At 37.3% G+C, this 26704-nt stretch overlaps 1 protein-coding gene across 1 annotated transcript in view; it reads right to left on the reverse strand.

Annotated features, from left to right (window-relative positions):
• l(2)k14505 (ATP synthase mitochondrial F1 complex assembly factor 2 homolog l(2)k14505) overlaps positions 1-26704 on the reverse strand; it is a 78215-nt gene that overhangs the window by 35478 nt on the left and 16033 nt on the right. Inside the window, exons 2-3 of the mRNA XM_089087234.1 lie at positions 26108-26298; positions 12594-12704 (exon numbers count right to left, since the gene is read on the reverse strand). Coding sequence (XP_088943360.1) covers positions 12594-12704; positions 26108-26298 — 302 coding nt within the window. The remainder of the gene's footprint in view (positions 1-12593; positions 12705-26107; positions 26299-26704) is intronic.

Below are 26704 nucleotides of genomic sequence, written 5' to 3' on the forward strand. Positions count from 1 at the left end.
AAACTTAAATCACTCAGCGGATATGATCCAACCAAAGACCTGCAAAAACATCAGTAGCTTGGACCCGAGCAGTTCCACCGTGTCGAGTCACCTCCAGCTTCTTCACGACATCTTCAAACGACACCGATGCCTTGTCTTCAATATCAGAAAAGTGAAATCGATCAGAGTCTTTCTTTCTCCGTAGAAAAGAAACCTGAAACTCCCTGTTCATAATATCAGTCTCCAAGATCTTTGCTGCATAAAGAACAAAATCTTTCTTAAGCTGAAACCTCACTAGCACAAATTCGTCAACCTTGATCTCTTCTGGAATGAATGAAACTTCACTTTCAGTTTCAGGTATTTCACAGTCTGACCCTGCATGGAGGCTTTCATCTGAAGAGTCATGGAAAGAGATTTCCGAAGGGAGGAAGGTTCTCTTATCGTTGACAACTCTTGCTCCTTGCTCTTTGCCAGTTTTACTCTTTTCCTACCAGTCTTCTTTGCTGACTTTGCTTGTGCTCTTTTCTCCAGATCTTCTTTCTCTGGCGTATCCGTTAAAATTCTCGTTTTGCCAACTCGAGCCCTATTCACAGTTAGCTTTCTTGGTTTAGCCTTCGGGAATGGAAAAATGTCTTCTGGATTGACATCATGTTTGGGCCCGGGTGGTTGCTCTAAGGCCGAGGAATTCAGGACAGGGTCAGCAACTGCTTCCAAAGTATTCCTAGACTCTACCCTATCAGTTACTTCTCCAGCGGTGTTTGGTCTGTCTGAGAACTTAGCGGCGATGAAGTCTGCATCAGTGAACGCTGATCTTGAGAATGGCCATATTCCTGGTTTTGAAAAGCCCGATGTGATGTTGTTCGGAGTAAACGCTAGGGGATAAGCTTGACCAACTAGGTTTGCGGTGTGAGTTATTTGAAATCTTTCGTGTGGATGGTTTGTTTGCCACTCGCCGAACTTAGCCCTCAGATACGCCTTGAACGGGCCATAGACAGATATATCTAAGGGCTGCATTTTGTGGCTGCAGTGTGGCGGAAATGTGAGAAGCACTACTCCATTCTCTTTTGCATATAGAACTGCCTCCAAATAAATATAGCTTTCATGGTTATCGAGGATGAGCAACACCGGATTCTCCTTGTCGCATCGAGTGTGCTTGACGAAGTGCTTCATAACTTCTAAGAAGTTCGGTCCAGTCATCCAACCAGACTGGAAAGCTAACCCAAGGCTACCAGGTGGTGCTCCATGGAGCATGTGTTCTCTGAAGTGCACGCGTGGGAACACAAACGCTGGGGGGACGGTGTTCCCGATGGCATTAACGATGCAACACACTGTAACTAACTCCCCCCGCTCAGCAGCCACGGCCTTGCCCACTTGCTTTATACCAGATTTCGCTATGACTTTAGGGCTATTCATGACAGTTGTTACTCCGGTTTCGTCTAGGTTGTACACTCGTTCAGGTGTGAAGCGGTGCCGATTGTATAAAGCTTCAAGATTATTCATGAACGAGTTTACATTGAAGGGATTGAATCCTGAAGCCCTGGCCAGGCTGGTGTTCTCAGGTTTCCGAAGACTCAGCTCTGGATGACGCTTCATAAATCCATATGACCAGTCATATGTGGCGGCACACTTTTCATCCCAGTTCTTGGGATAAGAGATCCTCATCTTCACTGCATATTGATATGCCAGCTTCTGAGTTTGTGCTAAAGTCAAACCATAGTGAAGTTCGCAGGAACGAAGAAGGTAAGTCTTAAGTTTTTCCTCTTGATCGTCAGTGAAAACCTGACGGGTGGAATACTTTCCTCGTTTCAAATTGGCTGATCTGGCTATTCCTTCATCCACACTAGTCTCGTTGGCTGATTTTGACTTCTTCAAGCGATCAAATAATGTTGAAGCAGCTATTCCATGGGTCTTGGCCGCTTTTCTGACCGAATCTCCATCTTGTATGGCTTTTAGCCCTTGTTTGATAGCTTCTTCGTTTGGCTCGGACTTAGTAGGGATATAATTTCGCACCATTTCTGGAAAGAAAAATGCTGCCTTCAGTAAAACTCAGTTATTAAGCACTTACTAGGTGCTATAATAATAATAATTTATTTTTAACCCGCGTCATAACAAGTTATGACACTTGTGGAGTAACACAATGAAAAAAAAAAAAAAGACAAAAGAGAAAATGAAATAAAGTACACTACAATGAAATTAACCGAACAGACGGACCAAAGGATGATGAGGCGAAAAACGACAAAAAGCTGAATCCGACAGCCTTCCATGCAGCACGGCCAACTTTGCTGTTATATCAGGGACTTCAAACTTACGAGTTATCTTACCATTACTATGCCAGGGGGAGATAAAGTAAAAATTTACAATATCTGAAGTAAAAAGACCGGATCTGCTTAACATCTTTTTTCTTAAGAAGGGGATAAAGACCAGAAAGATAAAGGACAGAATGATCACAGAATGTAGAATATAGCCTACCCAATGCACGTCTATTATACTTCCCTCGATTGGCAACAATCTTAGAATATCCCATTTGAATTTTCTTTTGAACATCACGAACAGTGCACTGCCGTAAGCTAGAAATTGAATTAGTAACAGTAATACCCAACCACCGAAAGGCGGAAACAGAGGGTGTAGAAAAACCGCGACAAACTAAGGGAACATTAGAGGAAGTCGGACCATTAAAAACTAGAAACTCGCATTTCTCAACATTAAGAGAAAGACCAATTTTAGAAAATAAACGTGAAACTTTTGAGACCATAAAAGAGAGACCTTGCTTAGTTTTACATAAAAGTAGAAGATCATCCGCATAAGCAAGATAAGAAACATCTGAAAGTCCAATGAAATATTTTGATCTAATTTCATCTAATATACCAGAAATACACATTTTTAATATACTAGGTGATAAAACCCCTCCCTGTTTGACACCCTGACGTACACGGACAAACGGAGATCCAGATTTATTAACTTGGAAGAAAGAATTTTCATACCAAAAACGAAGAAGAAAAATAACTGAAAGATTTATACCATTATTAAAAAAGGAAAAAAAACATGACTTTGGACTACACGGTCAAAAGTTTTAGAAAGGTCCAAAGTGCACATATAAAGTGGCGACCCCTCAGCCAGGCTATTCTTAAGGGCGGAAGAAAGAACACGGTGTGCATGTTGACAACCAATACCAGATTGAAACCCAAATTGATTCGATCCGAAATTTATATTTTCATTTAAATGAGGAAGTAAAATATATTCGAGGATTTTACTCAAGTTACACGCAGTGGTTATAGGGCGATAAGATGAACAATGAGAAGGGAGTTTTCCTCGTTTTAATATTGAGGTAACAGTTCCACAAAGAAAGCTATCCGGAACCAGCGAAGATGTTAAACACATTTGGAACAACAACTGCAAATGAAATAAAAGAACAACACACTTTGGATTTATATTATTTGCACTAATACCATCAATATCAACGGATGAAGATTTCAGTTGCTTAATTGCACTTTCAACAGCAGCTACTGATACTGGAATAATATGGCCCTGATGAAGCGAAGGCGGAAGAATTTTAGAAAGTAACCGAGAATAATGTGACTGCACGAAAAAGTTAATTTTGGAAAAAATTGACGAATAATAATCATACCAAGCTGAACTAGAAATCGAATCACTTTTATGAAGATCACTTTTATCCAGCTTCTCAGAATTAATCAATTTAGACCAATCATTCTTAGATGTTGGAAATTCCATACCCTTATAACGAATGGATTTAAGGTACTTTTTATATTCATTCTTTGTTTTCTGCTTTATATCCGCAACAGACCCCGACGCAGGTCTACCACAATCAACCCAAATTCGAAGCCAAAGTTTTGCCTTATTTTTATAATTCTTTAATTCAGGATCGGCAGCCCATATAGATTTCCGCGTTTTAATACGAATACGCTCTTCGGGAACCGCAATTTTTTCAGCTTCTTTCATACATCTAATTATATCATCAATCCTTCCTTTCCTTTTAAAAATGAAAGAAAAAAACACCAATGGCTGCTCAAATCATCGGGGCACCTCCGGACAGTGTCCAAACCTGCCCCAAAAAAATTGTCCGGAGGTGCCCCTAAGGAGCCTTTCAGAAGAAAAGAGTCATAACCAAAGAACACCTAGAGTTACGTCAATCTTATGTAGAGGAAGCATATTTGGGTTCGTTTTGCTTGTTCCTAGAACATTACATTAAATGTATCTATAAAACTTACCTCTCTATTTCACTTTTATCATCACGCGAAACAATTGGCAGCTGTATCTTTAAAGTCTTATTACCGACTGACTCACTGCTATGCTATTTGATGGAAGTGCCATCTTGCCTCCAAGATGAACAGTAAAATGGCACATCTTTGTGATTTTTTTCCAATTTTTCCGCTAGATAGCAAAGCCAACAGGTTCGATGTCTGGAGGTGCCCCGTGTGCGGAGGTACCCCAGTCTCCCCTACTTACAGTTCGTTACCACGAACTGTTTGATATATATTAATTTAAAAAAAAACTCAGTTTTTCCGAGGGAAGTAAAGAGTAAAGTTGAAACTTAAAACGGACTCAGGTAATTACTTCACTGACTATTTAATTTATGTTAATATAACAAGTACATATAAATCAACTAATTATGTTTTTCTATGCTTTTAGGATTATACAAAACTAGTACTTTACTGAAAACACAAAAGTAAAGTATAAAAAAACAGGATTATTGATTTAAGAGTCAAAAGTGAGAATGTAGCCTGACAACACTAAACAAATCTATAAATCTTTTCACAGTCTTACACCAGTTGTAACATCAGTAACTTTCAATATACAATTGAAATTATCTTAAAAACATAAGCGTAAAACTAAACATTTTTTAATTCCCGCAAAGTAACTGAACAGAATAAAAAAATATTGGATTGATTTATCAAGCAGCATTTTGGTCTCACCAGCTATAATACCAATAGTGGGTAATATACAGTCTTAAATTGTAAGAAATATGCTTTAGTTTCACTTGAAATGAAGACCAAATAAGACATAATATGAACTCCGTAAATCCGATTATTTCTCTCAATACAAGAGTGAATTTAAAGTTATGAAAATTCTAAAGCTAGTCTATAGTCCTGATACTATCAAGATGGCCTTGCTTCGAACTTGTGTACAAACTAATCATGATATGTCCTTTAAGAACCAAAACGAGAGCCAATCATTGAACTGAGCCACTGTGCAGAAGTGATACCAAATTAAACGTAAAAAAATAAAGAAAACCCTAAAATGGATTGTTGCTTTATCTTAAAAGGGATTGATAATATTTTTATTTTATAAAAGGTTTCCTTAATTGGTTTGCTTTTACTCTACCAAACTCATAGATTATTTTGTGTTTTCAGTAAAGCGCTAGTTTTGTATAATCCTAAAAGTATAGGGAAACATAATTAGTTGTTTTTTTTGTACTAGTTATATTAATATATATTAAATAGGCTGTGAAGTGATAATTTTTGTCCGTTTTAAGTTTCAACCTCGCTCTTTATTTCCCCCGGAAAAACTTTTTTTTTTAAATTAATCTTTGTTCGTTTTTGATTAAAATTTAATGTAGAAACAACGCTGCCAGGATCTTTTTTACTTATACGGAATAATGTATGTTCGTTTTACGTTTTAATGTCACTTCTTAGTCTCAGTTGAATACTTATTTTTAATATAATTTCTAATTATCATGTCTAAAAAATACTGCAAACAACCTTCACAGCTAAGAAAAACTTCTTAACTTCTAAGAAAAACTTCTAAACAGTCTATAACATAAAGTTCATTATCCATACTTCACAAAACAATACATGTTTTTCAGGAAGGTTTGTTTTTCGATTAGCAAAAAGCTGTTTTTACTCGGCCGACTTCGCCTGAAAAAGCCATAATGAAGACAGGGTTTTATAAACCACCTACTGACTAGCAGAAACTAGAAGGCTACTGCAACAAATGCAAGCTGTTTAAGGGCTCATTTAAAAGCTTATATTTATACTTAATCGATTTTTATAAATTTTACTTGATAGCATATTCAAACAAAGTGTACTTTTGGTTGTTTCCCCAATTGTTTTAAATGAAAGAAGTGCCTTTTCCAATGAAATTACCAAAAAAAATGTGATTTCAAAACCTAAGCAAGAGCAAAAACTAAGGGGGCAAGGACGCCCCTTCCCCTCAATTACCGCCGTTAGAACTAGCGCACAGGCTTCATCACAGAGTGAAGTTTGAAGATTCATCTCAAAAATGCTGATCAATCAAGTTTAATTTTTGGTAGACTTTTAGTTTAAAGTTTTTAGTTTTAGTTAATTTGTTTTCGCAATAATCTTTTACTTTTAATATGACTAGGCGATTTATGAAACTTAATAAGAGGGTCTGGAGAGGTAGTATACGTGAGGGGATCTTATAAACCTTGCGCTAAAGTTTACGCAATGAAGTTCTATATTCGTATATTTTTATTACGTATATTAGGGGGTTCGCCTCCTAGTCAATACCTCACTCTTTCCGCTGAGTTCAAATTTTGTTCCAATTCTTTAAGAATGACCCCTTAATCACAAAAGGCCGTTAATTAAAATAAAAAGCTCTGATGAAAGTACAAAAAAGCTTTGGCGTATAGAGCGAGGTAATGAGTAGGGGGCGAACCCAATCATATATGTTGCTCCTTACTTTCAGTTGAAAAAAATTGTTGTATTTTTATTATTTAGTTCGTTTTTTTTAAATAATGCTGGGAAATCTGGCGCCCCCTTTTTCATGGTTTTCATGGGGGATGTCCCTTCCCCCATGAAAACTTCCTCCATGGAAATATCATCCCATGTAACACCCGACCCACCCTCCCCCCCCCCCAACTATGAAAAAAATTCCCCTTGAAACTTTTGTATACTTCCCAATAACAAATACTATATGTAAACATAGAGCGCAGTTCATAACTTGCAGACCTTCCTCAGGGGACTGTGGGGGATTAAGTCATCCTCAAAGACATATTTATTGTATTTTTCGACCATGTTGAACAAAATGGCTATCTCTAAATTTTGATCGGGTGGCTTTTGAAAAAAAATGACCGTGGGAGGGCGCCTAGTTGCCCTCCATTTCTTTAAAGGATACTAGAACTTTTATTTTCCGTTCGAATGAGCCCTCCCGCGATATTCTAGGAACACTGGGTCGATACAATCATCCCTGGAAAAAAAAAACAAAAAAAAACAAAAATAAAACAAAACAAATAAATCATCCCAGGGCAATACCACCTTTGCCCTGGGGGCCCTGGGAGGTTTGTCATCCTTAAATAAATAATTTCCAGAACTTTCAACTAGGTTGAACAAAATGACAATCTCTAAACTTTTATTTGAATGTTTTTGGGGAAATAGTGGGCGTGAGAGGGGGGTTAATTACTCTCCAATCACTTTCTGCTATTACAAAGGGCAATTTCAATTTCCAATCAAATGAGCCCTTTTTTGAAATTTCTACAACTTCTATATAAACCTTATATGCCCCCAGGGCATAACTTACAACCCTTGCTCTGAGGGCTCTGAGGGGGGTTATCATTTTCAAAGACCTAACTTCCAAAACTTTCAACTACGTTGAATAAAAGGGCTATCTCAAAACTTTGATTGGATGTGTTGGGGAAAATGGTGGGCGTGAGAGGGGCGTTAGTCTCTCTCCAATCACTTTCAACTATTAAAAAAAGGCACTAGCCCTTTCAATTTCCAATTGAATGAGCCCTTTTGAAGTTTCTACGACAACACTTTCAATAACTTATAATCCTTGCCCTGAGGGCTGTGAGGAGGAGCGGTTGTCATCCTTAAAGACCTAATTTCAAAAACTTTCAACTAAGTTCAATAAAATGGCTATCTAAAATGTTGATTGAATGTGTTCGGGGAAAAGGTGGGCGTAAGAGGGGGGTTAGTTGCCCTCAAATCACTTTCGACTATTAAAAAGGGCACTAGTCCTTTGAATTTCCAATCGAATGAGCCCTTTTTCAAGTTTCTACGACAAATATTTCAATAAAAACCTTATATACCCCCTGGACATAACTTATAACCCTTGCCCTGAAGACTGTGGGGGAGTGTCCTGCTCAAAGGTATAATTTCCTGAACTTTAAACAGCGTGGAACAAAATGGCTATCTCAAAATTTTGATTGGTTGGTTTGGGGAATTGGTGGGCGTGGAAGGGGTGTTAGTTGCCTTCCAATCACTTTCGATAACTGAAAAGTGCACTAGCTGTTTCAATTTCCAATAGAATTAGCCCTTTTTGAAGTTTCTACGAAAACACTTTCTATAAAAACCTTATATGCCCCCAAGGCATAACTTACAACCATTGCCCTGAGGACTGTGAGGGAGGGGGGGGTTGTCATTCTCAAAAACCTAATTTCCAGAACTCAAAACTGCGTTGAACAAAATGGCTATCTCAAAATTTTGACTGGATGTGTTTGGGGAAAAGGCGGGCGTGAGAGGGGGGTTAGTTGCCTCCAATCACTTTCGACTATTAAAACGGGTACTAGCCCCTTGAATTTCCAATCTAATGAGCCTTTTTTAAGTTTCTATGACAACGCCTTCTATAAAAACCTTACATACCCCCAGGGCATAACTTAAAACCTTTGGCATGAGGATTGTGGGGGAGTGTCCTCCTCAAAAACATATTTTCAATCTAAAAAATCAACTACGCTGAACAAAATGGCTATCTCAAAATTTTGATTGGATGTGCTTGGGGTAATGATGGGCATGAGGGGGGGGGGCTAGTTGCCCTCCAATCACTTTCGACTATTAAAATGGGCACAAGCCACCCCAATTTCCAACTGAATAAGCCCTGTTCTAAGTTTCTACGTTAGCCTTCTCGATACGAAGAGCCCAGGTCTAAAGGAAAAATAATAACAAAGAATACATTGTGCCAATTTCATTCTTATATGCCCCTAGGGCCTATACTTAAATTCTATGCCCTGAGGGTTATTGGGGAATGTCCCCCTCAAAAACATAATTTCCATGTGGAAATCAACTACGCTGAACAAAATGACTATCTCAAAATTTTGATTGGATGTGTTTGGGGGAATCATGGGCGTGAGGGGGGGGGGGCTAGCTTCCCTCAAATCAGTATCGACTACTAAAAAGGGCACTAACCACTCCAATTTCCAATCGAATGAGCCTTTTTCGAAGTTTCTACGACGAGTCCGTCGATATGAAGTGCCCTGGAATGGAATTATCAGAGGCAGCGCGATTGCGCTGCCTATGATAAAAACTTTAGCGTAAAGAGCGAGACGTTGAGGAGGGGACAGCCCCTTTCATATACAGAATAATTTCTGTTCGTTTTAAGTTTTAATGCCGCTTCTTGCTTTCAGTTAAAAAAAAACTTGTTTTTTTTTTATTTAATATAAGATAGACCAAAAAGGTCAGCTAGACAGTGACTCATCCACAAGCTCAGACACCCGGTCTTGCTCTTGATGCCAAGAAGATTGCCTGGTCTTCTTGCATTTTCTTAACGGTTACACTGAAAGAAGGGATACACTCATTTAATCAAACGACTGTATAATGGCAATTAATTATCAGTTTTTCAATTTAAATTATAATAAAAACGTTATTGATTTTCTAAAATGTAGAATAACCTTCATCGAATGGCAATTGTTTGTTTCATGCAATAAACTGTAATAAGCAGGATTCACTCAATCAAATAGTCTAAAAAAATAAAAATAATTTGATAATTTTAATTTTGAAATTTAATGAAACAGAACATGTAGATCCTATAAGGAAAATTCAGGAAGCCCAGGGCATTTTGAAATGCCTGCTTCCAGGACATCGTACGGGATATAGGATAAAAAATTGACGAAACTGCACAGAATTGTGGTTGGGGAAAATACTACATAAAATCAAGATAAAAGAAAAACTGCGCCTTGCTTCTTGAAATTCACTAAGGTAAAGTACTTTTGGGACGACTAGATTGCTTCGATTGTAAGTGTTATTTATTTGTGTGTCTCTCGTGTAAATCATTTGTGTGTAAATCATATTAGAGCCGTATTCTTATTTTATTCCTTGAGCAATATATATATGCAATCAAGAGATAAGCTACATTTTACTCGTTTAGGAATCAGCAGAATCTTCGCCTAATCGTCATTATCTTAGTTTACCCCGCGCTAGCTCGGATTTATTTGACAGCAAAGGTTGGGTAAACGGGGTCGTCCTTCAAAATCGCCCTGCTTGCCTTCTTTTTCGAAAGAAGGCAAACAGCTGCGTTAAAACTTAATTCGTGCAAAAATTATCATAAATATAACTACCAGATAGATACACAAGTTGCAAGTTCAATATGTCCTCCTAGCTGTCTTCAGAGTCCAGAATTCAGGTGGCTCTTCATTTCTCTAGATTCCAAGCATTCAGTCCCAAGCAAGGAAGGATAGCAGGAGCTCATATACCATAAACTGTCGGAAGGATTAAGAATATAATCCATAGTAAAATCTCTATCGTGTCCATCTGCCTTGATTTGTGGCCGAGCCAATCGATGACAACCTATTTGGGAGTGACGGCCTCGTTTCTCCCCAAGAGCAAGATATATGAATATCTCCTAGCATGTCAATCATTCCCTGGGGGCATACAGCTGATAGAATACATGAAACATGTGCAGAACTGGTGAATGAGCACAAGATTGGACAGAAGGTAAAGTATGCTATCGCTGACGAAGCTGCCAATATGTTATCGGTACTTCAACTGAATTTGCCTGGAGGCACAAAGGTGGAATATGAAAACAAAATAGAGGAGGAACTTGCCAAAGAGGAAGAGGTTTTAGAGATAGATGATCTAGAAGGACCAATAATGCTTAGTTGCATTGCCGGTACATTGTACCTCACCTTAATGAACGCATTCAAAGAAGCAGACGGTATTTCTTCAGTATTCAAGGTCTTCATTTCTTCAGCATTTCAAGGTCTTCAGTATTGTCAGCTTTGCTGGAAGCAGTATGAAAGCTTCCGGTCTTCTCTACATGCACTGTTTCATTCTAGCTACTGGCAATCGAACGCGCTAGAAGGCACGGCTAGTGACAGTCGGTCCCATTCTTTACCCCCCCCCCCTGCCATTCTTTAAGTAGCTTGAACAGGACGAATATATCTAACTCTAATAGCTCCTTTTATAAGAGCTAGTGTCATTGCTTGAGCGCATTAAAGAGACGACAACTAGAGTCTAATCAGAAAGAGGTGTCACGTCATCGCGTTAATCATAGATCTTATGAGCTTGCTTGAACCAGTCTCAGAGAGCTATCCATAGAATAGGTTTATTCAAAAACTAGCCTTTCATTCAAAATAGCAATGAATAGCAGAATTTCAAGTTACGCTAGTGACAAGAAACTCATCCTTGCAACAATACCTAACCCTCATTTCCAAATCGAATGCTACCGTGGAGATGAAGGAGAGGAAAACCAATCTCTTAAACAAGCCGCTTTTGAATCTGTGAGCGCAAAACCAAAGATAAATATTGCTCCTGAAAATGGTAGTGTGCCATAGCCAGCAAAGTATTCTCACTTTTGTGTGTCAAGAAATCAAAACCTATACTAGCCGATGATGAAATCCAAAAATATCTAAGTGAAGAGCTATCTGACGAGGACATATAGAATAGAATATATTTATTCACTACAATAGCTGGAGCTAACTTGAGCATGTCAAGACACAAAAAAAGACACAAAACAAGAATCAAAGACAAAAAAACAAATAAATAGCAACACAAAAACATTAAAGCAGCATGTGCTACTTCAAAATCAATAAATTAACATGAATCATAAATTAATATAAAAAAATATGCCATTAATACAAAATCATATGCCCATTGACCTACTTGGAAAAAAAAAATACAATACCAAATTCCAGAATCTTTAGGAAGAAATCACTTGTGTATCCTGGCCGTATTGGCTGACGACAAGGTTCAGGGAAGATTTTGGCTCTCCCGAGGACAAGATCAACAGCAACATACTTTTCAAATCTCGTGTTTTGAAGTGCAATTTTTGACGTGTTTACTGCAACTGATAGTGTATTTTACCATTTTAGATTGTAATATATTTGTAATTGAAGTGAAAAGCATTATAGTTGAATTGTAATTGCTTGAAATCGTCTGGTTTAATTGCTGAACTAACCAGTTCAACTAACCCCTCAATTTCTCATTTCAGGGCTGCAAGTTTCAACTTAAGTCGTTTCTTCGATATTGCCGATACGCCCTTTTATCAACCTGAATGCATTAGTTATTGGACCTTTCAATGATGCTGAACAAAATGGCGATCTCAAAATTTTGATAAGATGTCTTTAGGGGTGTGCAGCAAAAAAGGGCACGGGAGGGGATAGATACTAACACTGTTGTACTACCAATAATATATGGTTGCACTTATTCAACATTTCACTTATTCAAACATTCATAATTCTTTTTCATTCTACTTGGTACTTTAAAATATTTTGTGTTTTTTGTGCTTTAGCCGCATTCCTGATTTTGTATAATAAATTTTGCTGTATTGATCTAATTCGTTTTTTTAGCTTGCCTCCCCATAAATCTAGAAACACATCTGTATATAAAATATATTAGAGGGAATTTAAGACACTAAGTAACTTCCTTACTGTAATCTACAATAAGTAACTCATTTACTATAAATATCTATGAAAATAATTAACTTACTGAATCCCTGTAAAGAAGTGTATCATTTTCCAAGTATGGTATAAGGTTATGGGCAATATCATACTTCGTCAGTTGGTTCGGGTTATCAATTGCAGTGTTGCAAATGGCACTCTAGAAAAATAAAAATAAATATAAGAGGGGCAGATTTAGAATACAACATATAGACGCTTGGGCATTAGTTACATCTAATTCGACTGTTTTTGTGTCATTTTTAATTACCAATCACTTGTGTATTTCTTCTTAATATTAGTGTTTGGAATACAAAGACCAAGTTTTCAGCTAACAAAAAACTTTTTAGTTAAAAAAAGGGTCTCATAAGGGCACGTAGAAAATACTTTTTTTCGGAAGTGGGCCAGCAATAAAAGGATTTGACAGTTTGAATAAGAAGAGCCCAGAAATTCTAAAATACTTAGGAATTCGAGTATTTTGTTTAGGATTCGGGTATTTGGTATTTTGACGCCCTTAGGGGCGGGACCGAAGGCTCATCTTCCTACATCCCTGGTCCCATACACGCATAGTTTAAGCCGAAGGCATAGCCAAAAAAGACGTTGTTATAGTACTGCCTTTACGAAGTAGACATTTGGCGACCTTAATTCAAAAGGGGACAAAAACTGAAAATCTTTTGTAAGTTTTTTAACTTTTGTTGACGATAGTTGTCAGAAATAGATCAACAACCCGCGCTAAGTTCAGAGTGGCGTTGTTCAAAAGATAAGATGGCAGTAGCCTATATAAAATGTGGTGTGTTAGACAACATGTATTTTAGAAGAGAGGGAAAAAATTACAATTGTTACGACAGTTTTTGAATTCTATTAATGAGTCAGCGCCGGTTTTAGGGGAGGAGCAGAGGAGGCACTTGCCCCCCACGCAGACATTTTTAGGCAGCGAAATTTCAATAAAATAATCTAAGGTTATGACTATTTTGTAATTTTCGAAAATTTTATTTTTATTAAAATAAACCAGAGGACGCAGGTAATATATGAAAATAAATAAAAAAAACTATTAATTAATTAATAAATAAATTAAAAATTAAATAATAATAATTCAAATAATTAAATTAGCAATAATTGAATAAATTAAATAAAAACTAAAAATAATTAAAACAAAAACTATTAATTAACTAATAAATTAAACAAAATTGTTAATAAATGGAATTTTTTTTTAATTTGGCATGAAAATTCTGTAGGGGACAGGGGGGAGTGCTAATCAAGATTTTGTCCCGAGCGCAAGAGAGACCAGAACCGCCACTGTAATGAATATTGTCCGAAATATAACAACAACCCAACCCCGAAACATACCAACAACCGCAACAACCGGAAATATATCAATAACCCAAGAGTATGAAATCAAATTTTAAAGTAAAACCCTCCTAGACTTACTTTATGCTGATTATTCAGGTGTCCTAGATGAAAATGAATAATTTGTAGGAAGTTTCGAGAGGCTGGGGTGGAATGACAGGTTTTAAAAATCCACGTTAAGAAGACCAAGTCGCTAAGACTAGGAATAAGTGAAGGTAAAAAGGAGATGTTGGGTAACAAGAAGATCGATCAAGTGGATACCTTCACTTAACTGAATAGTATTATTAGCAAAGGCAGTGAAGATGTTAAAAGTAGAATAGCCAAGGCTCAGGGTGTTTTTCACAGGTGAAAAAAATCTTGGAAGAATAGGAAGATAAGTCTGCGAACTAAGATTTAGAATATTAGAAGCTAGAGTGACGACAGTGGTCAGGTTTAGCTCTGAAACGTGGGCGCTTCGCAAACGGAAAGAGTTTGTTGAATTTTTTAGAGAGGAATTGTCTAAGGACTGTTTTGGGCACGGAAAATGTGGTTCTGTCCCACATTCTAGGGCTTTAATGAGAGAAAGGTTGATATGCTTAAAGCATCTTTTGCAGATGAAAGATGACAGATTACCATAGATCATACTTTTCGGACATCCGCATAGGGCCAAATGAAACTCAGGTCATCCACAAATGGGATGAAAAAAAGTCGCAAGATAGGATTAAAAAAATTTTGAACTTCTTGGGGGGATGTACAGAGGGAAGCTTTGAATAGATTGGGATAAAGTAGGAGTATAAGCAACTGTGTTGGCCTCGGTGCTGCGGTGAGGCACTGCTTGTGAGACAGCTTGGTGCCGCAGTGAGTTGTCATTAGCAGTAGTATAGGGAAAACAGAAAACAAAAATTCGAGGTTTTTTTTATCTTTATTAAAAATTGCTGTCAGAAATGGATTCAAGAACCAGGTTAGAGTCCAGATTGGCATTTTTCAAAAGATTACGTAAATAAACTTTTTCCACAAAATTAGTTATTCAAAGAAAAGTAAAGAACTCCATTAAACAAAAATGAGCAAAAATAAAATCAAATAATCTACCAAGCGTGAAACTAACACAAATCAGCATCGATAAATAAATGAAACCCAAAACGAACAGAAATTACAATAATTAACCGAGTCAAACTCAAAACGAGCAGAAATTAACATAAGTTGGGCGCAAAACCCCTATGCCTTCCCAAGGCCAGAACAAAATTAGCACTTTACTGAAAAAAAATATAAATGTTTTTACTTTTATAACTTTAATAAATCAAATAACATTAACATTTTGATTACTAAATATCAGTATATGTATATTAAACTGACAATGCACATTTATTTGTGTTTTTTCAGTAAAGTGCAAATTTTGTTCTTATTGTAATTTTGTTATTTATTGTAATTTCTGTTCGTTTGGGTTTCATTTATTTATTGATGCTGATTTGTGGTAGTTTCACGCTTGGTAGATTATTTGATTTTATTTTTGCTCATTTTTTGTTCTATGGAGTTCTTTACTTTTCCTTGAAAAACTTATTTTATGGAAAAAGTTTTTTTTTTAATTAATCTCTGTTCATTTTATATTGACACTGTCTTTTCAGGGAAAAAGAAAATAATATTTTAAATCTTTTCGTTTTTTTAAGACTTTATAGTTTGGCCTGCTATTTGTATGCTGGAGAAAAATTTTCAGCAATTTTTAACAACATTCACCCTTTTAAAAATCTGGACACACATAGTAGCGTTCAAGTTAATTTCATACTACCCCTGATTGATCTAAAATAGAAAATTTGACATTATTCGCAAAAAAATCCTTGTGCTTCCTTTGATAGCTTGGGTACATTTCCGGTATATTAATTTGGTTCGGCTTTGAAAGCAGAGATAGCCCCGAAAGTTTGAACATAATACACCTAGTTGTTCTGTTTTGTACACTATTTTGATTTGGTTAAATTTTAAGTCGTTCTTGGGATACTGCTGAGATGCCTTATTGGGAATTAGCATTAAAACAGTGCATTTTGATTTAATCTTAAGGCAACATTTAGTTTTTAAACATAATGGGCAAATGGGAGGGTGAGCGTGGGAGGGTGGGAATGGGAGGGGGGTTAGTTGCCCTCCAATCACTTTTGACTATTAAAAAGGGCATCAGTCCTTACTATTTTCAATCGAATGAGCCCTTTTCGAAGTTACCACTTCAACTCCTTCGCTACAAAATGCCGTGGTCTAAACAACAACAACAACAAAAAATAATAAATTGAACCCATGTCGATCGTTACTATAAAAATGTTAAGCCTCCCAATGACTATCTACTATTAAAGAGGTCAATATGCGTTTCGATTTTCAATCGATTGAACCATTTTTGAAACGACAACGCTTCCTATAAACACCTTATATGCCCCCAGGGCATAAATTACAACCCTTACCCTAAGGTCTGTTAGGGTGGTTATCATCCTCTTGGACCGAATTTCCAGAACTTTCAACTACGTTAAACAAAATGGCTATCTCAAAATTTTGATTGGATGTGTTTGGGGAAATGGTGGGCGTGACAGGGGCGGTAGTCACTCTCCAATCATTTTCGACTATTAAAAATGGCACTAGCCCTTTCAATTTCAAATCAAATGAGCCCTTTTGAAGTTTCTACGACACAACTTTCAATAAAAATCTTATATGCCCCAGGGCATAACTTACAACCCTTGCCCTGATTGATGGGGGGATGTCATTCTCGAAGACCTAATTTCCAGAACTTTACATAAAGAAAGAAAACGAGTAAAAACGAGGTTTTTAAAGGCCAAATGAGAATTTGGCCTTTAAAAACCCTAGCTTTAAAAGGTCTAGCTTTAACAGAGATTCCGGTGATTTAAGAATAAACGAGTCATATTTCGGTTTTCTCAAAAGAGAAGCCGATATTTTAGTAATCCCGGAAATAAACGTTGAACCACTTTCCCAGTCATATAATCAAACACGTGAACAGCCCCTTAGGTTTCAAAGGGTGTCTGCAAGAAATGCGATAATTAAAATGGCTATCTCAACATTTTGATTGGATGTGTTTCGGGAAATTGTGGGCGTGAGAGGGGCAGTAGTCGCTATCCAATCATTTTCAACTATTAAAAATGGCCCTAGCCCTTTCAATTTCCAATTGAATGAGCCCTTATGAACTTTCTAGGACAACGCTTTCAATAAAAACCTTATATGACCCCAGGGCATTACTTAAAACCCTTGCCCTGAGGGCTGTGAGGAGAAGCGGTTGCCATCGTTAAAGACCTAATTTCGAAAACGTTCAACTACGTTGTATAAAATGGCTATCTAAAATATTGATTGGATGTGTTTGGGGAAAAGATGGGCGTGAGAGGGGGGTTAGTTGCGCCCCACTAACTTTCTACTACTATCAAGGGCATTAGCCCCTTGTATATACAATCGAATGATCCCTTTTTTAAGTTTCTATAACAAAGCATTCTATAGAAACCTTATATACCCCAAAGGCATAACCTGAAACCCTTGCCCTGAATACTGTGGGGGGAGTATCCTGCTCAAAGGTATAATTTTCTGAACTTTAAACAGCGTGGAACAAAATGGCTTAGTGCCCATAAAAAGGGCAATAACCGTTTCAATTTCCAATTAAATGAGCCCTTTTTGAAGTTTCTACGACAACGCGTTCTATAAAAACCTTATATGCCCCCAGGGCATAACTTGCAACCCTTGCCCTGAGGGCTCTGGGGGGGGGGGTCATCCTCAAAGACCTAATTTCCAGAACTTAAAACTACGTTGAATAAAATGGTCATCTCAAAATTTTGATTGGATGTGTTTGGGGAAAAGGCGGGCGTAGGAAGGGGGTTAGTTACCCTCCAATCACTTTCGACTATTAAAAAGGGCACTAGCCCTTTGAATTTCCAATCGAATGAGCCCTTTTTCAAGTTTCTACGACAAAGATTTCAATAGAAACCTTATATGTCCCCAGGGCATAACTTATAATCCTTGCCCTGAGGACAAAACAGCGTGGAACAAAATGGCTTAGGGCCCTTAAAAAGGACACTAACCATTTCAATTTCTAATCGAATGAGCCTTTTTGAAGTTTCTGTGACAACGCCTTCTATAAAAACATTACATGCCCCCAGGGCATAACTTAAAACCCTTGCCCTGAGGGTTGTGGGGGAGTGACTTCCTCAAAAATATATTTTCTATCTGGATATCAACTACGCTGAACAAAATGACTATCTCGAAATTTTGATTGGATGTGCTTGGGAGAATGATGTGCGTGGGGGGGGGGGGGAGGGTAGTTACCCTCCAATCACTTTCGACTATTAAAAAGGGTACTACCCACTCCAATTTCCAATCGAAAGAGCCCTTTTCGAAGCTTCTACGACAGCTCCTTCGATAAGAAGTGCCCTGGTATGGAAAAAAATAATACATTTTGCCAACATCGTTCTTTACTTAAGCAGCGCGATCGCGCTGCCTATGATTTATACACCAACTTTCTATATAATCCTTATATGCGCCGAGGGCATAACTTACAACCCTTGTACTGAGAGCTCTGAGGGGGTTATCATCCTAAAAGACCTAATATCCAGAACTTTCAACTATGTTGAACAAAATGGATATTTCAAAATTTTGATTGGATGTGTTTGGGAAAATGGTGGGCATGAGAGGGGTGTTAGTCGCTATCCAATCACTTTCAACTACTAAAAAAGGCACTAGCCCTTTCAATTTCCAATTGAATGAGCCCTTTTGAAGTTTTTACGCCAACGCTATCAATAAAAACTTTATATGAGAGGGGGGTTAGTTACCCTCATCTCCCGTTTAACTATTAAAAAGGGCACTTGATCTTCCAATTACAAATTGAATGAGTCCTTTTTCAAGTTTTTACGACACAGAATTCTATAAAGACCTTATATGCCCCCAGAACAAATTTTATAACCTTTGCCCTGGCAGCTGCGGTGAGAGTGTTATAATTTCCCGAACTTTGAACTGCGTGGAACAAAATTTCTACGACAACTTCTTCGATACGAAGTGCCCTGCTCTAAAGGAACAAATTAATGAATAATACATTGTGCCAACATCGTTCTTATACGCCCACAGGGCATAATTTAAAACCCTTACTCTGACCCTTACACTTACTCTGAGGGAGTGTCCTCCTCAAAAACATATTTCCTATCTGGAAATCAACTACGCTGAACAAAATGCTTATCTCAAAATTTTAATTGGACGTGTTTGGGAGAATGATGGGCGTGGGGGGAGGGGTCTAATTGCCTTCCAATCACTTTCGACTATTAAAAAGGGTACTAGCCCTTTGAATTTAAATCAAATGAGCCCTTTTTCAAGTTTCTACGACAAAAATTTCAATAAAAACTTTATATGCCCCCAGGGCATAACTTATAACCCTTGCCCTGAGGGCCGTGGGGAGTGTCCTGCTCAAAGGTATAATTTCTTGAACTTTGAACATCGTGGGACAAATTGGCTATCTCAAAATCTTTATTGGATGTGTTTGGGGAAATGGTGGGCGTGGAAGGGGTGTTAGTTGCTTTCAAATCACTTTCGACTATTAAAATGGGCACTAGCCATTTCAATTTCCAATCAAATGAGCCCTTTTTGAAGTTTCTTCGACAGCGCGTTCTATAAAAACCTTATATACCCCCTGGGCATAACTTACAACCCTTGCCCTGAGGGCTGTGGGGAGATTGTCATCCTCAAAGACCTAATTTTCAGAACTTAAAACTACGTTGAATAAAATGGCTATCTCAAAGTTTTGATTAGATGTGTTTGGGGAAAAGATGGGCACGAGAGGATGGTTAGTTGCCATCTAATCACTTTCGACTATTAAAAAGGGCACTATCTCTTGGAATTTCAAATCGAATGAACCTTTTTTGAAGTTTCTACGACAACGCCTTCTATAAAAACCGTATATGCCCCCAGGGCATAACTCACAACCCTTGCCCCAAGGGCATTGGGGGACTGTCCTCCTCAAAAACATGCTCAAAATTTTTATTTGATGTGTTTGGGGAAATGGTGGGCGTGGAAGGGGTGTTAGTTGCCTTCCAATCACTTTCGACTATTAAAAAGGGCACTAGACATTTCAATTTCCAATCGAATGAGCCCTTTTTGAAGTTTCTATGACAACGTGTTCTATAAAAACTTCCCCAGGGCATAACTTACAACCCTTGCCCCGAGGGTTGAGGGGGAGTATCCTCCTCAAAAACATATTTTATATTACGTAAATATTCTATTACAAAAACATATTTCCTCAAAAACATATTTTCTATTAGAACAAAATGGCTATCTCAAAATTTTGATTGGATGTGTTTGGGGGAATCGATGGGCGTGGGGGGGGGGGGGCTAGTTGCCCTCCAATTACTTTCGACTATTAAAAAGATCCCTAGCCCTTTGAATTTCCAATCGAATGATCCTGTTTTGAAGTTTCTACGACAACACCTTCTATAAAAACCTTATATGCCCCAAGGGCATAACTTACAACCCTTACCCTGAAGGCTGTGGGGGAGCGTCCTCCACAAAAACATAATTTCTATCTGGAAATCAAATATGCTGAACAAAATCTTTAGCTCAAATTTTTTATTGGATGTGTTTCGGGAAATGGTGGGCGTGGAAGGGGTGTTAGTTACCTTCAAATCACTTTCGACTATTAAAAAGGGAACAAGCCACTCCAATTTCCAATTGAATGAGCCCTTTTCGAAGTTTTTACGACAACTTCTTCGATATGACGTGCCCTGCTCTAAAGGAAAAATAAATAAATAATACATTGTGCCAACATCGTTGTTATATGCCCTCAGGGCATAACTTAAAACCCTTGCCTTGAGGGTTGTGGGGGAGTGTATCCTCCTCAAAAACATAATTTTTATCTGAAAATCACCTACGCTGAGCAAAATGGCTATCTCAAAATTTCGATTGGTTGTGTTTGGGGGAATGATGTGCGTGGGGGGAGAGGGGGCTATTTGCCCTCCAATCACTTTCAACTATTAAAAAGAGCACTAGTCCTTTGAATTTTCAATCGAATGAGCCTTTTTTAAAGTTTCTACGACAACGCCTTCTATAAAAACTTTACATGCCCCCAGGGTATAACTTAAAGCCCTTGCCCGGAGGGCTGTGGGGGAGTGTACTCTTCAAAAAAATAATTTCCATCTTAAAAACAACAACACTGAACAAAATGACTATCTCAAAATTTATTGGATGCGTTTCGGGAAATGATGGGCGTGGAAGGGGTGTTAGTTGCCTTCCAATTATTTTCGACTATTTAAAAGGGCACAAGGCACTCCAATTGCTCATTGAATGGGCCCATTTCGAAATTTCTACGACAAATTCTTTAATAGTAAGGGCCCTGCTCTAAAGGAAAAAAATAAAAAATGATATATGGTACCGACATTGTTCTCATATGCCCTCATGACATAACTTAAAACACTTGCCCCGAGGGTTGTGGGGGAGTGTCCCTCTCAAAAACCTATTTTCTATCAGGAAATCAACTACGCTGAACAAAATGGCTATCTCAAAATTTTGATTGGATGTGTTAGGGGGAATGATGGGCGTTAGGAGAGGAGGGGGGCTAGTTACCCTCCAATCACTTTCGACTATTAAAAAAGGCACTAGCCACTCTAATTTTCAATTGAATAAGCCCTTTCCGAAGTTTCTACGACAACTCCTTCGATACAAAGTGCCCGGGTATGGAGAAAAAAAAATAATACATTGTGCCAACATCGTTCTTTACTTAGGCAACGCGATCGCGCTGCTTATGGTAATATAGCAATACATAAAAGGTGGTATGTTAAACAGTATAAATTTAAACAGAAGAGCAAAACTGGAAATGTTTAGGGTGCTCTTTGATTTTATTCAAAACTGGAGCCACAATCCAGATGTGGATTGTGAAAGTCCAGGGTGGTATTTTCTAAAAACAAGATAGCGGCATATAAAAAGAGATATGTTAGACAGTACGAATTTTATAGGAGAAGGAACAACAGAAAATTTTTCAGTCATTGTTTTTAATTTTTACTAACGATCATTGTCAAAAATGGGTCAACAGCCCAGGTTACCAGGTTAGAGTCTAGAGTGACATTTTTCAAACGACGAGACAGCGGTACATAAAAGATGGTATGCTAGACAACATAAATTCTACAGAAAAGGGAAAAACTGAATTTTTTTTGAAGCTTTTGATGTTTATTAAAGAATGGTCAGAAACGGAGCCACAGTCAAGGCTAGCAGTTTTTAGAGACAAGATGCCGGTATGTAAAAGGTGGTAAGTTGTGCAACATAAAATTTGGTGTGCATGCAACTGAACCCCTGTAACTGAACCACCATGCAACTGAACTCTCGTGTAACTGAACCACCGGGAAACTGAACCTCGTTTAAGTAAACCCTCGTGCAACTAAGCCCCCGTGCAACTCAATCCCATTTAACTGAACCACCGTGCAACTGAACCACCTTGCAACTGAACCCTCGTGTAACTGAACCATCGTGCAACTGAACCACTGAACTCAGTTTTTCAGTATTCTAAAAATATTAGGTAATATAAATGGGTAAAACACAAGTTAGAATTTTTACATGTTCAACCTTGTTTGTTGCTTAAAGTCATGATATCAACGCCTGTCAAGATCATTCATAAAAAATCTTTGTTTTATTTTTGCAAAAAAAGGAAGATCCGATGTCAAAAACCAATAAAGCTGATTTATTTCTTTTTTTAGATGAATAAGACCTTTCTGGACAATAATTAATAAACATATGTGTTCAAAATATTTGACCCTTGTGAATCTAGATAACGAATTTTTATCAGATGTCTTTGAGGAGATTGCAGCGAAAAAGGATATGGGAGGGGGACTGGTTTCACTACAGCCTTTTTTTCAACATTCCTTCAACATGCCCCGAAAGTTTAAATTTCATATCCTCAGGTTTATACCCTCAGCTGTTCTCGACACATTGCAGATACGTCGTCTTGTGAAACTGGATGCATATAGTACCTCTTGAATTAGTTGAAGATGCTCCTAATCATTTTCCGAACGATGAGACGGCTGATACCATCAGCCATTGTAAATATTGCTGGTATCTCCTTTTCACAACCAATAAAGGAAAAACTGTTTTTTGATTGTGTTTGGCATTCTTCTTGACATTTCCCTAAGGTTTGACCTTAATGATCCATGTTTTTTTTTTATTTATAGGATCAAACATGCCCTCTTTTCTTGATAAAAAAACATATATTGTATGTCAATAATAGGCAACTTGCATAACTTACAACCCTTGCACCAGGGGTAACCTGGAGGCATAGTTATTGAACCTCCGAACTGTTTTAAATAACTTGGTCATCTCAAAATTATGGATCGGATGTTTTTGCGGACAAAATAGGGTGGGGGTGGAAACCTTTCGATCACTTTTAACTCTTAAAAAGTGCACTGGAACATTTAATTTCCATTCGAATGAGCACCCCCCCCCCCCAAGTTCATGCAAAAATCTTTTTCATAAAAACCTTATGTGTTAACATTGAGTAACTAGCTTAACTTACAGCATTGGCTCGAGGAGCTGATAGTGGGATTGATAACCGAAGAGGCATGGTTATTTGACCTTTAGACTATTTTGAACAATTTTTTTTTATTTTCATCGATCAATTTGGGGGGGGGGGGAGATGGCGCTTAAAACGGAGAAACTGATTGGTTTATGATTACTTTTGGTTTCTCAAAACCTAACGTGAAGTTTCAGTTTTCGCTCGAATGAGTCTTTTCCGAAGTCTTTACGACCATCTCTTTCATGAAATCCTTAAATTTTAACAAATAATAACATGCAATAACCTACAGTCCTTGCCCCGAGGACTGTGGGTTTTTTTGTTAAACACGTTTTATTATTCGATTATAAATTGAAAGTTTTAATGCCTTTTTAAAAGTCAGAAGTGATTGAAGGGCAACCACCCCCGGGAAACACATGTGGAAAATACCTCCAGGAAATATCACCTCACAGAAAACAACCCCCCCCTCAGGAAAATACCTCCTCGTGAAAAATCTCCCCCCTAAAAATGCCCCTTGCGGTTGGTTGGTATCCAATCACTTTCGACTTATAAAAAAAGACTAGAACTGTCTGGGGATTATAAAACAATTTCTACCTCCATCCTATTCTCATGTCTCAATTAGAGCAAGTTCTGTGTTTATCTGAAGGCTCAATGAGAGCTGAGATATTTTGGCATTAAAATGCACACTTTTAGGGATCTCCCTCTCTCCCTAGCTAAAAAACAGTCAGAGAACTCCACTGCAGAAGTTTAAGTACCTTTTTAGTTTTATTATCTGTCCATTACTTACAGATAGTGTTTGTTATTGGGAACCATCGGAAACTTTTTGCGTTGGTGCTTTTTGATGGGGAGGGGTCTGGAGGATCTTCCATGAGAAACACATTTTGAACAGAGGGGGGGAGGGGAATTTCCACATAAATTCCTTTTTTCCCTCTCTTAGCACTTCTAAACTAACCTGAAAAATAACAGAATTCAAATAAAATATTCAAATTTGGAAAACAATATTTTCCACGAGGGGGTATTTTCCAGGGGAGGGTTTTTCATGGGAGAGGAAGGAATAAACGTCTAGTGACAGGGCGAAGAGAACCCCCATTAAAAGACATAAAAAGGAGCAATAAAACTGGCTTTAAGAGTTTGTGACCTCCGATTTTCTTTGCTTTTGTGACAACAGAACAGAGCTTTCTTTTAATCATCTTGACAGTCATTTATATCACGATTTTAAAAAGCAAACAATTCGAACAAGGTTGAGCAAGTAAAGGTTCTGACTTGTCTTTTACCCAGTGTAAATACGATGGTTGAATTGCACGAGAGTTCAGTTATACAAGGGTTCAGTTTCACGATAGTTTGGTTGGTTCGTGGTTCATTTTCACAGTGGTCTAGTTGCACGGTGGTTCAGTTGTACAGGGGTTCAGTTACAAGGGAATTTAATAAATGTGGTTAAGTTGCACGAGGGTTCAGTTGCACGGGAGTTCAGTTGCCCGGTGGTTCAGCTGCACGGTGGTTCAGTTACACGGTGGTTTGCAAAGGTGGTTTGCAAGTTTGCAAAGGTATGAAGTTTTCCATGGGCGTAGTTAAGCTGTAAATCACACAAATGTAGGAAAGCACACAAACTTCAGACAACATACATTTTACAGGAGAGAAAAAAACTGGAATTTTTTAGACATTTCTTTATTTTTAATAACAATTGTTGTCAGCAATGGATCGACAGCCCAGTTAAAGTACAGGGTGGCATTTATTAAAAGAGGAGATGGTGGTATGTAAGCAGTGATATGTTAGACAGCATAAAATTTACACAAGTAGAAAAACATTTCTGGAGTTTTTTAAGTGTTGCCAGAAATGTATTAAAAACCCAAGTTAGATCCAAGTTAAGCAGAGATTTTTCTTTAATTTGAGACGATTTTTTCCTTGAATTCTTTAAAATCTAAATCAGGATTTAGCAAAGGTATGAGACTTACCTTGGGCTATATTGGGCTGGAAATCAATTTTTGAAATTTGAATTTCATCAAACGAAGTTTGTCCAAGTTCATCAAAAGGCAGTACTCTTTGTAGAGACACGAGTAAAATTAGACAGCATACATTTTAAAGGAAAGCAAAATACTAGGAAAAATCTTGGGGATTTTGATTTTTACGATTAATTCTTGTGCAAAGAAGATTTTATTCCGGTTTTAAAGGTAAGAACATAAACACAATTTTGACAGCAAGTTACAAGTTGGAACTATTTCATTATTTTACAAAAGATGGCATAGGACATTTTGGAAAACTTTAACCTCTAATTACTTTGAAAACCGAACAAGGAAAGCAGTTTAAATTAATTGATTGAATGCATTAATTCTAATTTTACAAATATGATTTTGACACAAAAATACCACATACTACCTATTGAATGAATACAGCCAAGTTTTTTAACTATTCTCTTGGCAGTTAGCCCAAATCATAGTTTGATTCAAAATATCAAACAAACTTAAGGATTAAATTTAAAAGCGTGTGTCAATAAATTTATTCTTCAAATTTTACGTTTCAGCTATGTATTACTAGCAGCAAAGCCTGTTGAATTTCCTGTTGAGGAGTGGGGGGATTTTTATCTTAAAAAAGGATTAAATTTAAGATTATTAAATCTTAAGATTAAAAAATGTTTATCTTAAAAAAGAATAGAAGCTATGTTCCTTTCATTTATGCCCCTTGTGCAACAAGAACTGCTACTTAATCAAGACTCACAATATGCACTATTAATTAATACTCACAATATGCATTGTTGGAATGATAATATTTGGTTTCTGTGAATCCCATTCTGCAGCAACTGCTAATGCCAATGGGTAGCTGTCCACTTTAAATACTTGACCACCAGGGGTTTTGAGCTTCTTGCTATCAAGATTTATTTCATATTGTCCATCACACTCAACAACATTTACATTTTTGTAAAAACGCTTTCGTGCTGAAAAACGAACATAAAATTTAAACAATAAACTTATTCCACAAGAGAAAAAACCAACAGAGAGAAAAATCTCAATAAAAAAAACAACAAACATTCCCCAAGAGAATGTTTTTCAAAGAAAAGTAAAGTGCTACATTAAATCTAATACAAGTAGAAATAAAATCAAATAGTAGTTCAAGCATAAAATGTACATACGTCGCGATCGATATATGAACAATCTGAACAGAAACTGCAATAAATAGTAAAGTAAAACTGAAAATAAACAGAAACTATCATAAACAGGAGTTGGATAACATAGTATGTTGTCCCTTTTATACCGGATAAATATCCTTTTTTCTCCTAGGCTATATGTAAACTGCTTTCATCCGCACTTTAAGTGTATTAATTTTCCAGGCTTAAGTTCAAT

This window comes from Artemia sp. Qi Xiang Cuo, chromosome 3 (assembly GCF_049724085.1).
Source record: "Artemia sp. Qi Xiang Cuo chromosome 3, ASM4972408v1, whole genome shotgun sequence".
NCBI classification, from domain to species: Eukaryota; Metazoa; Arthropoda; class Branchiopoda; order Anostraca; family Artemiidae; genus Artemia; species Artemia sp. Qi Xiang Cuo.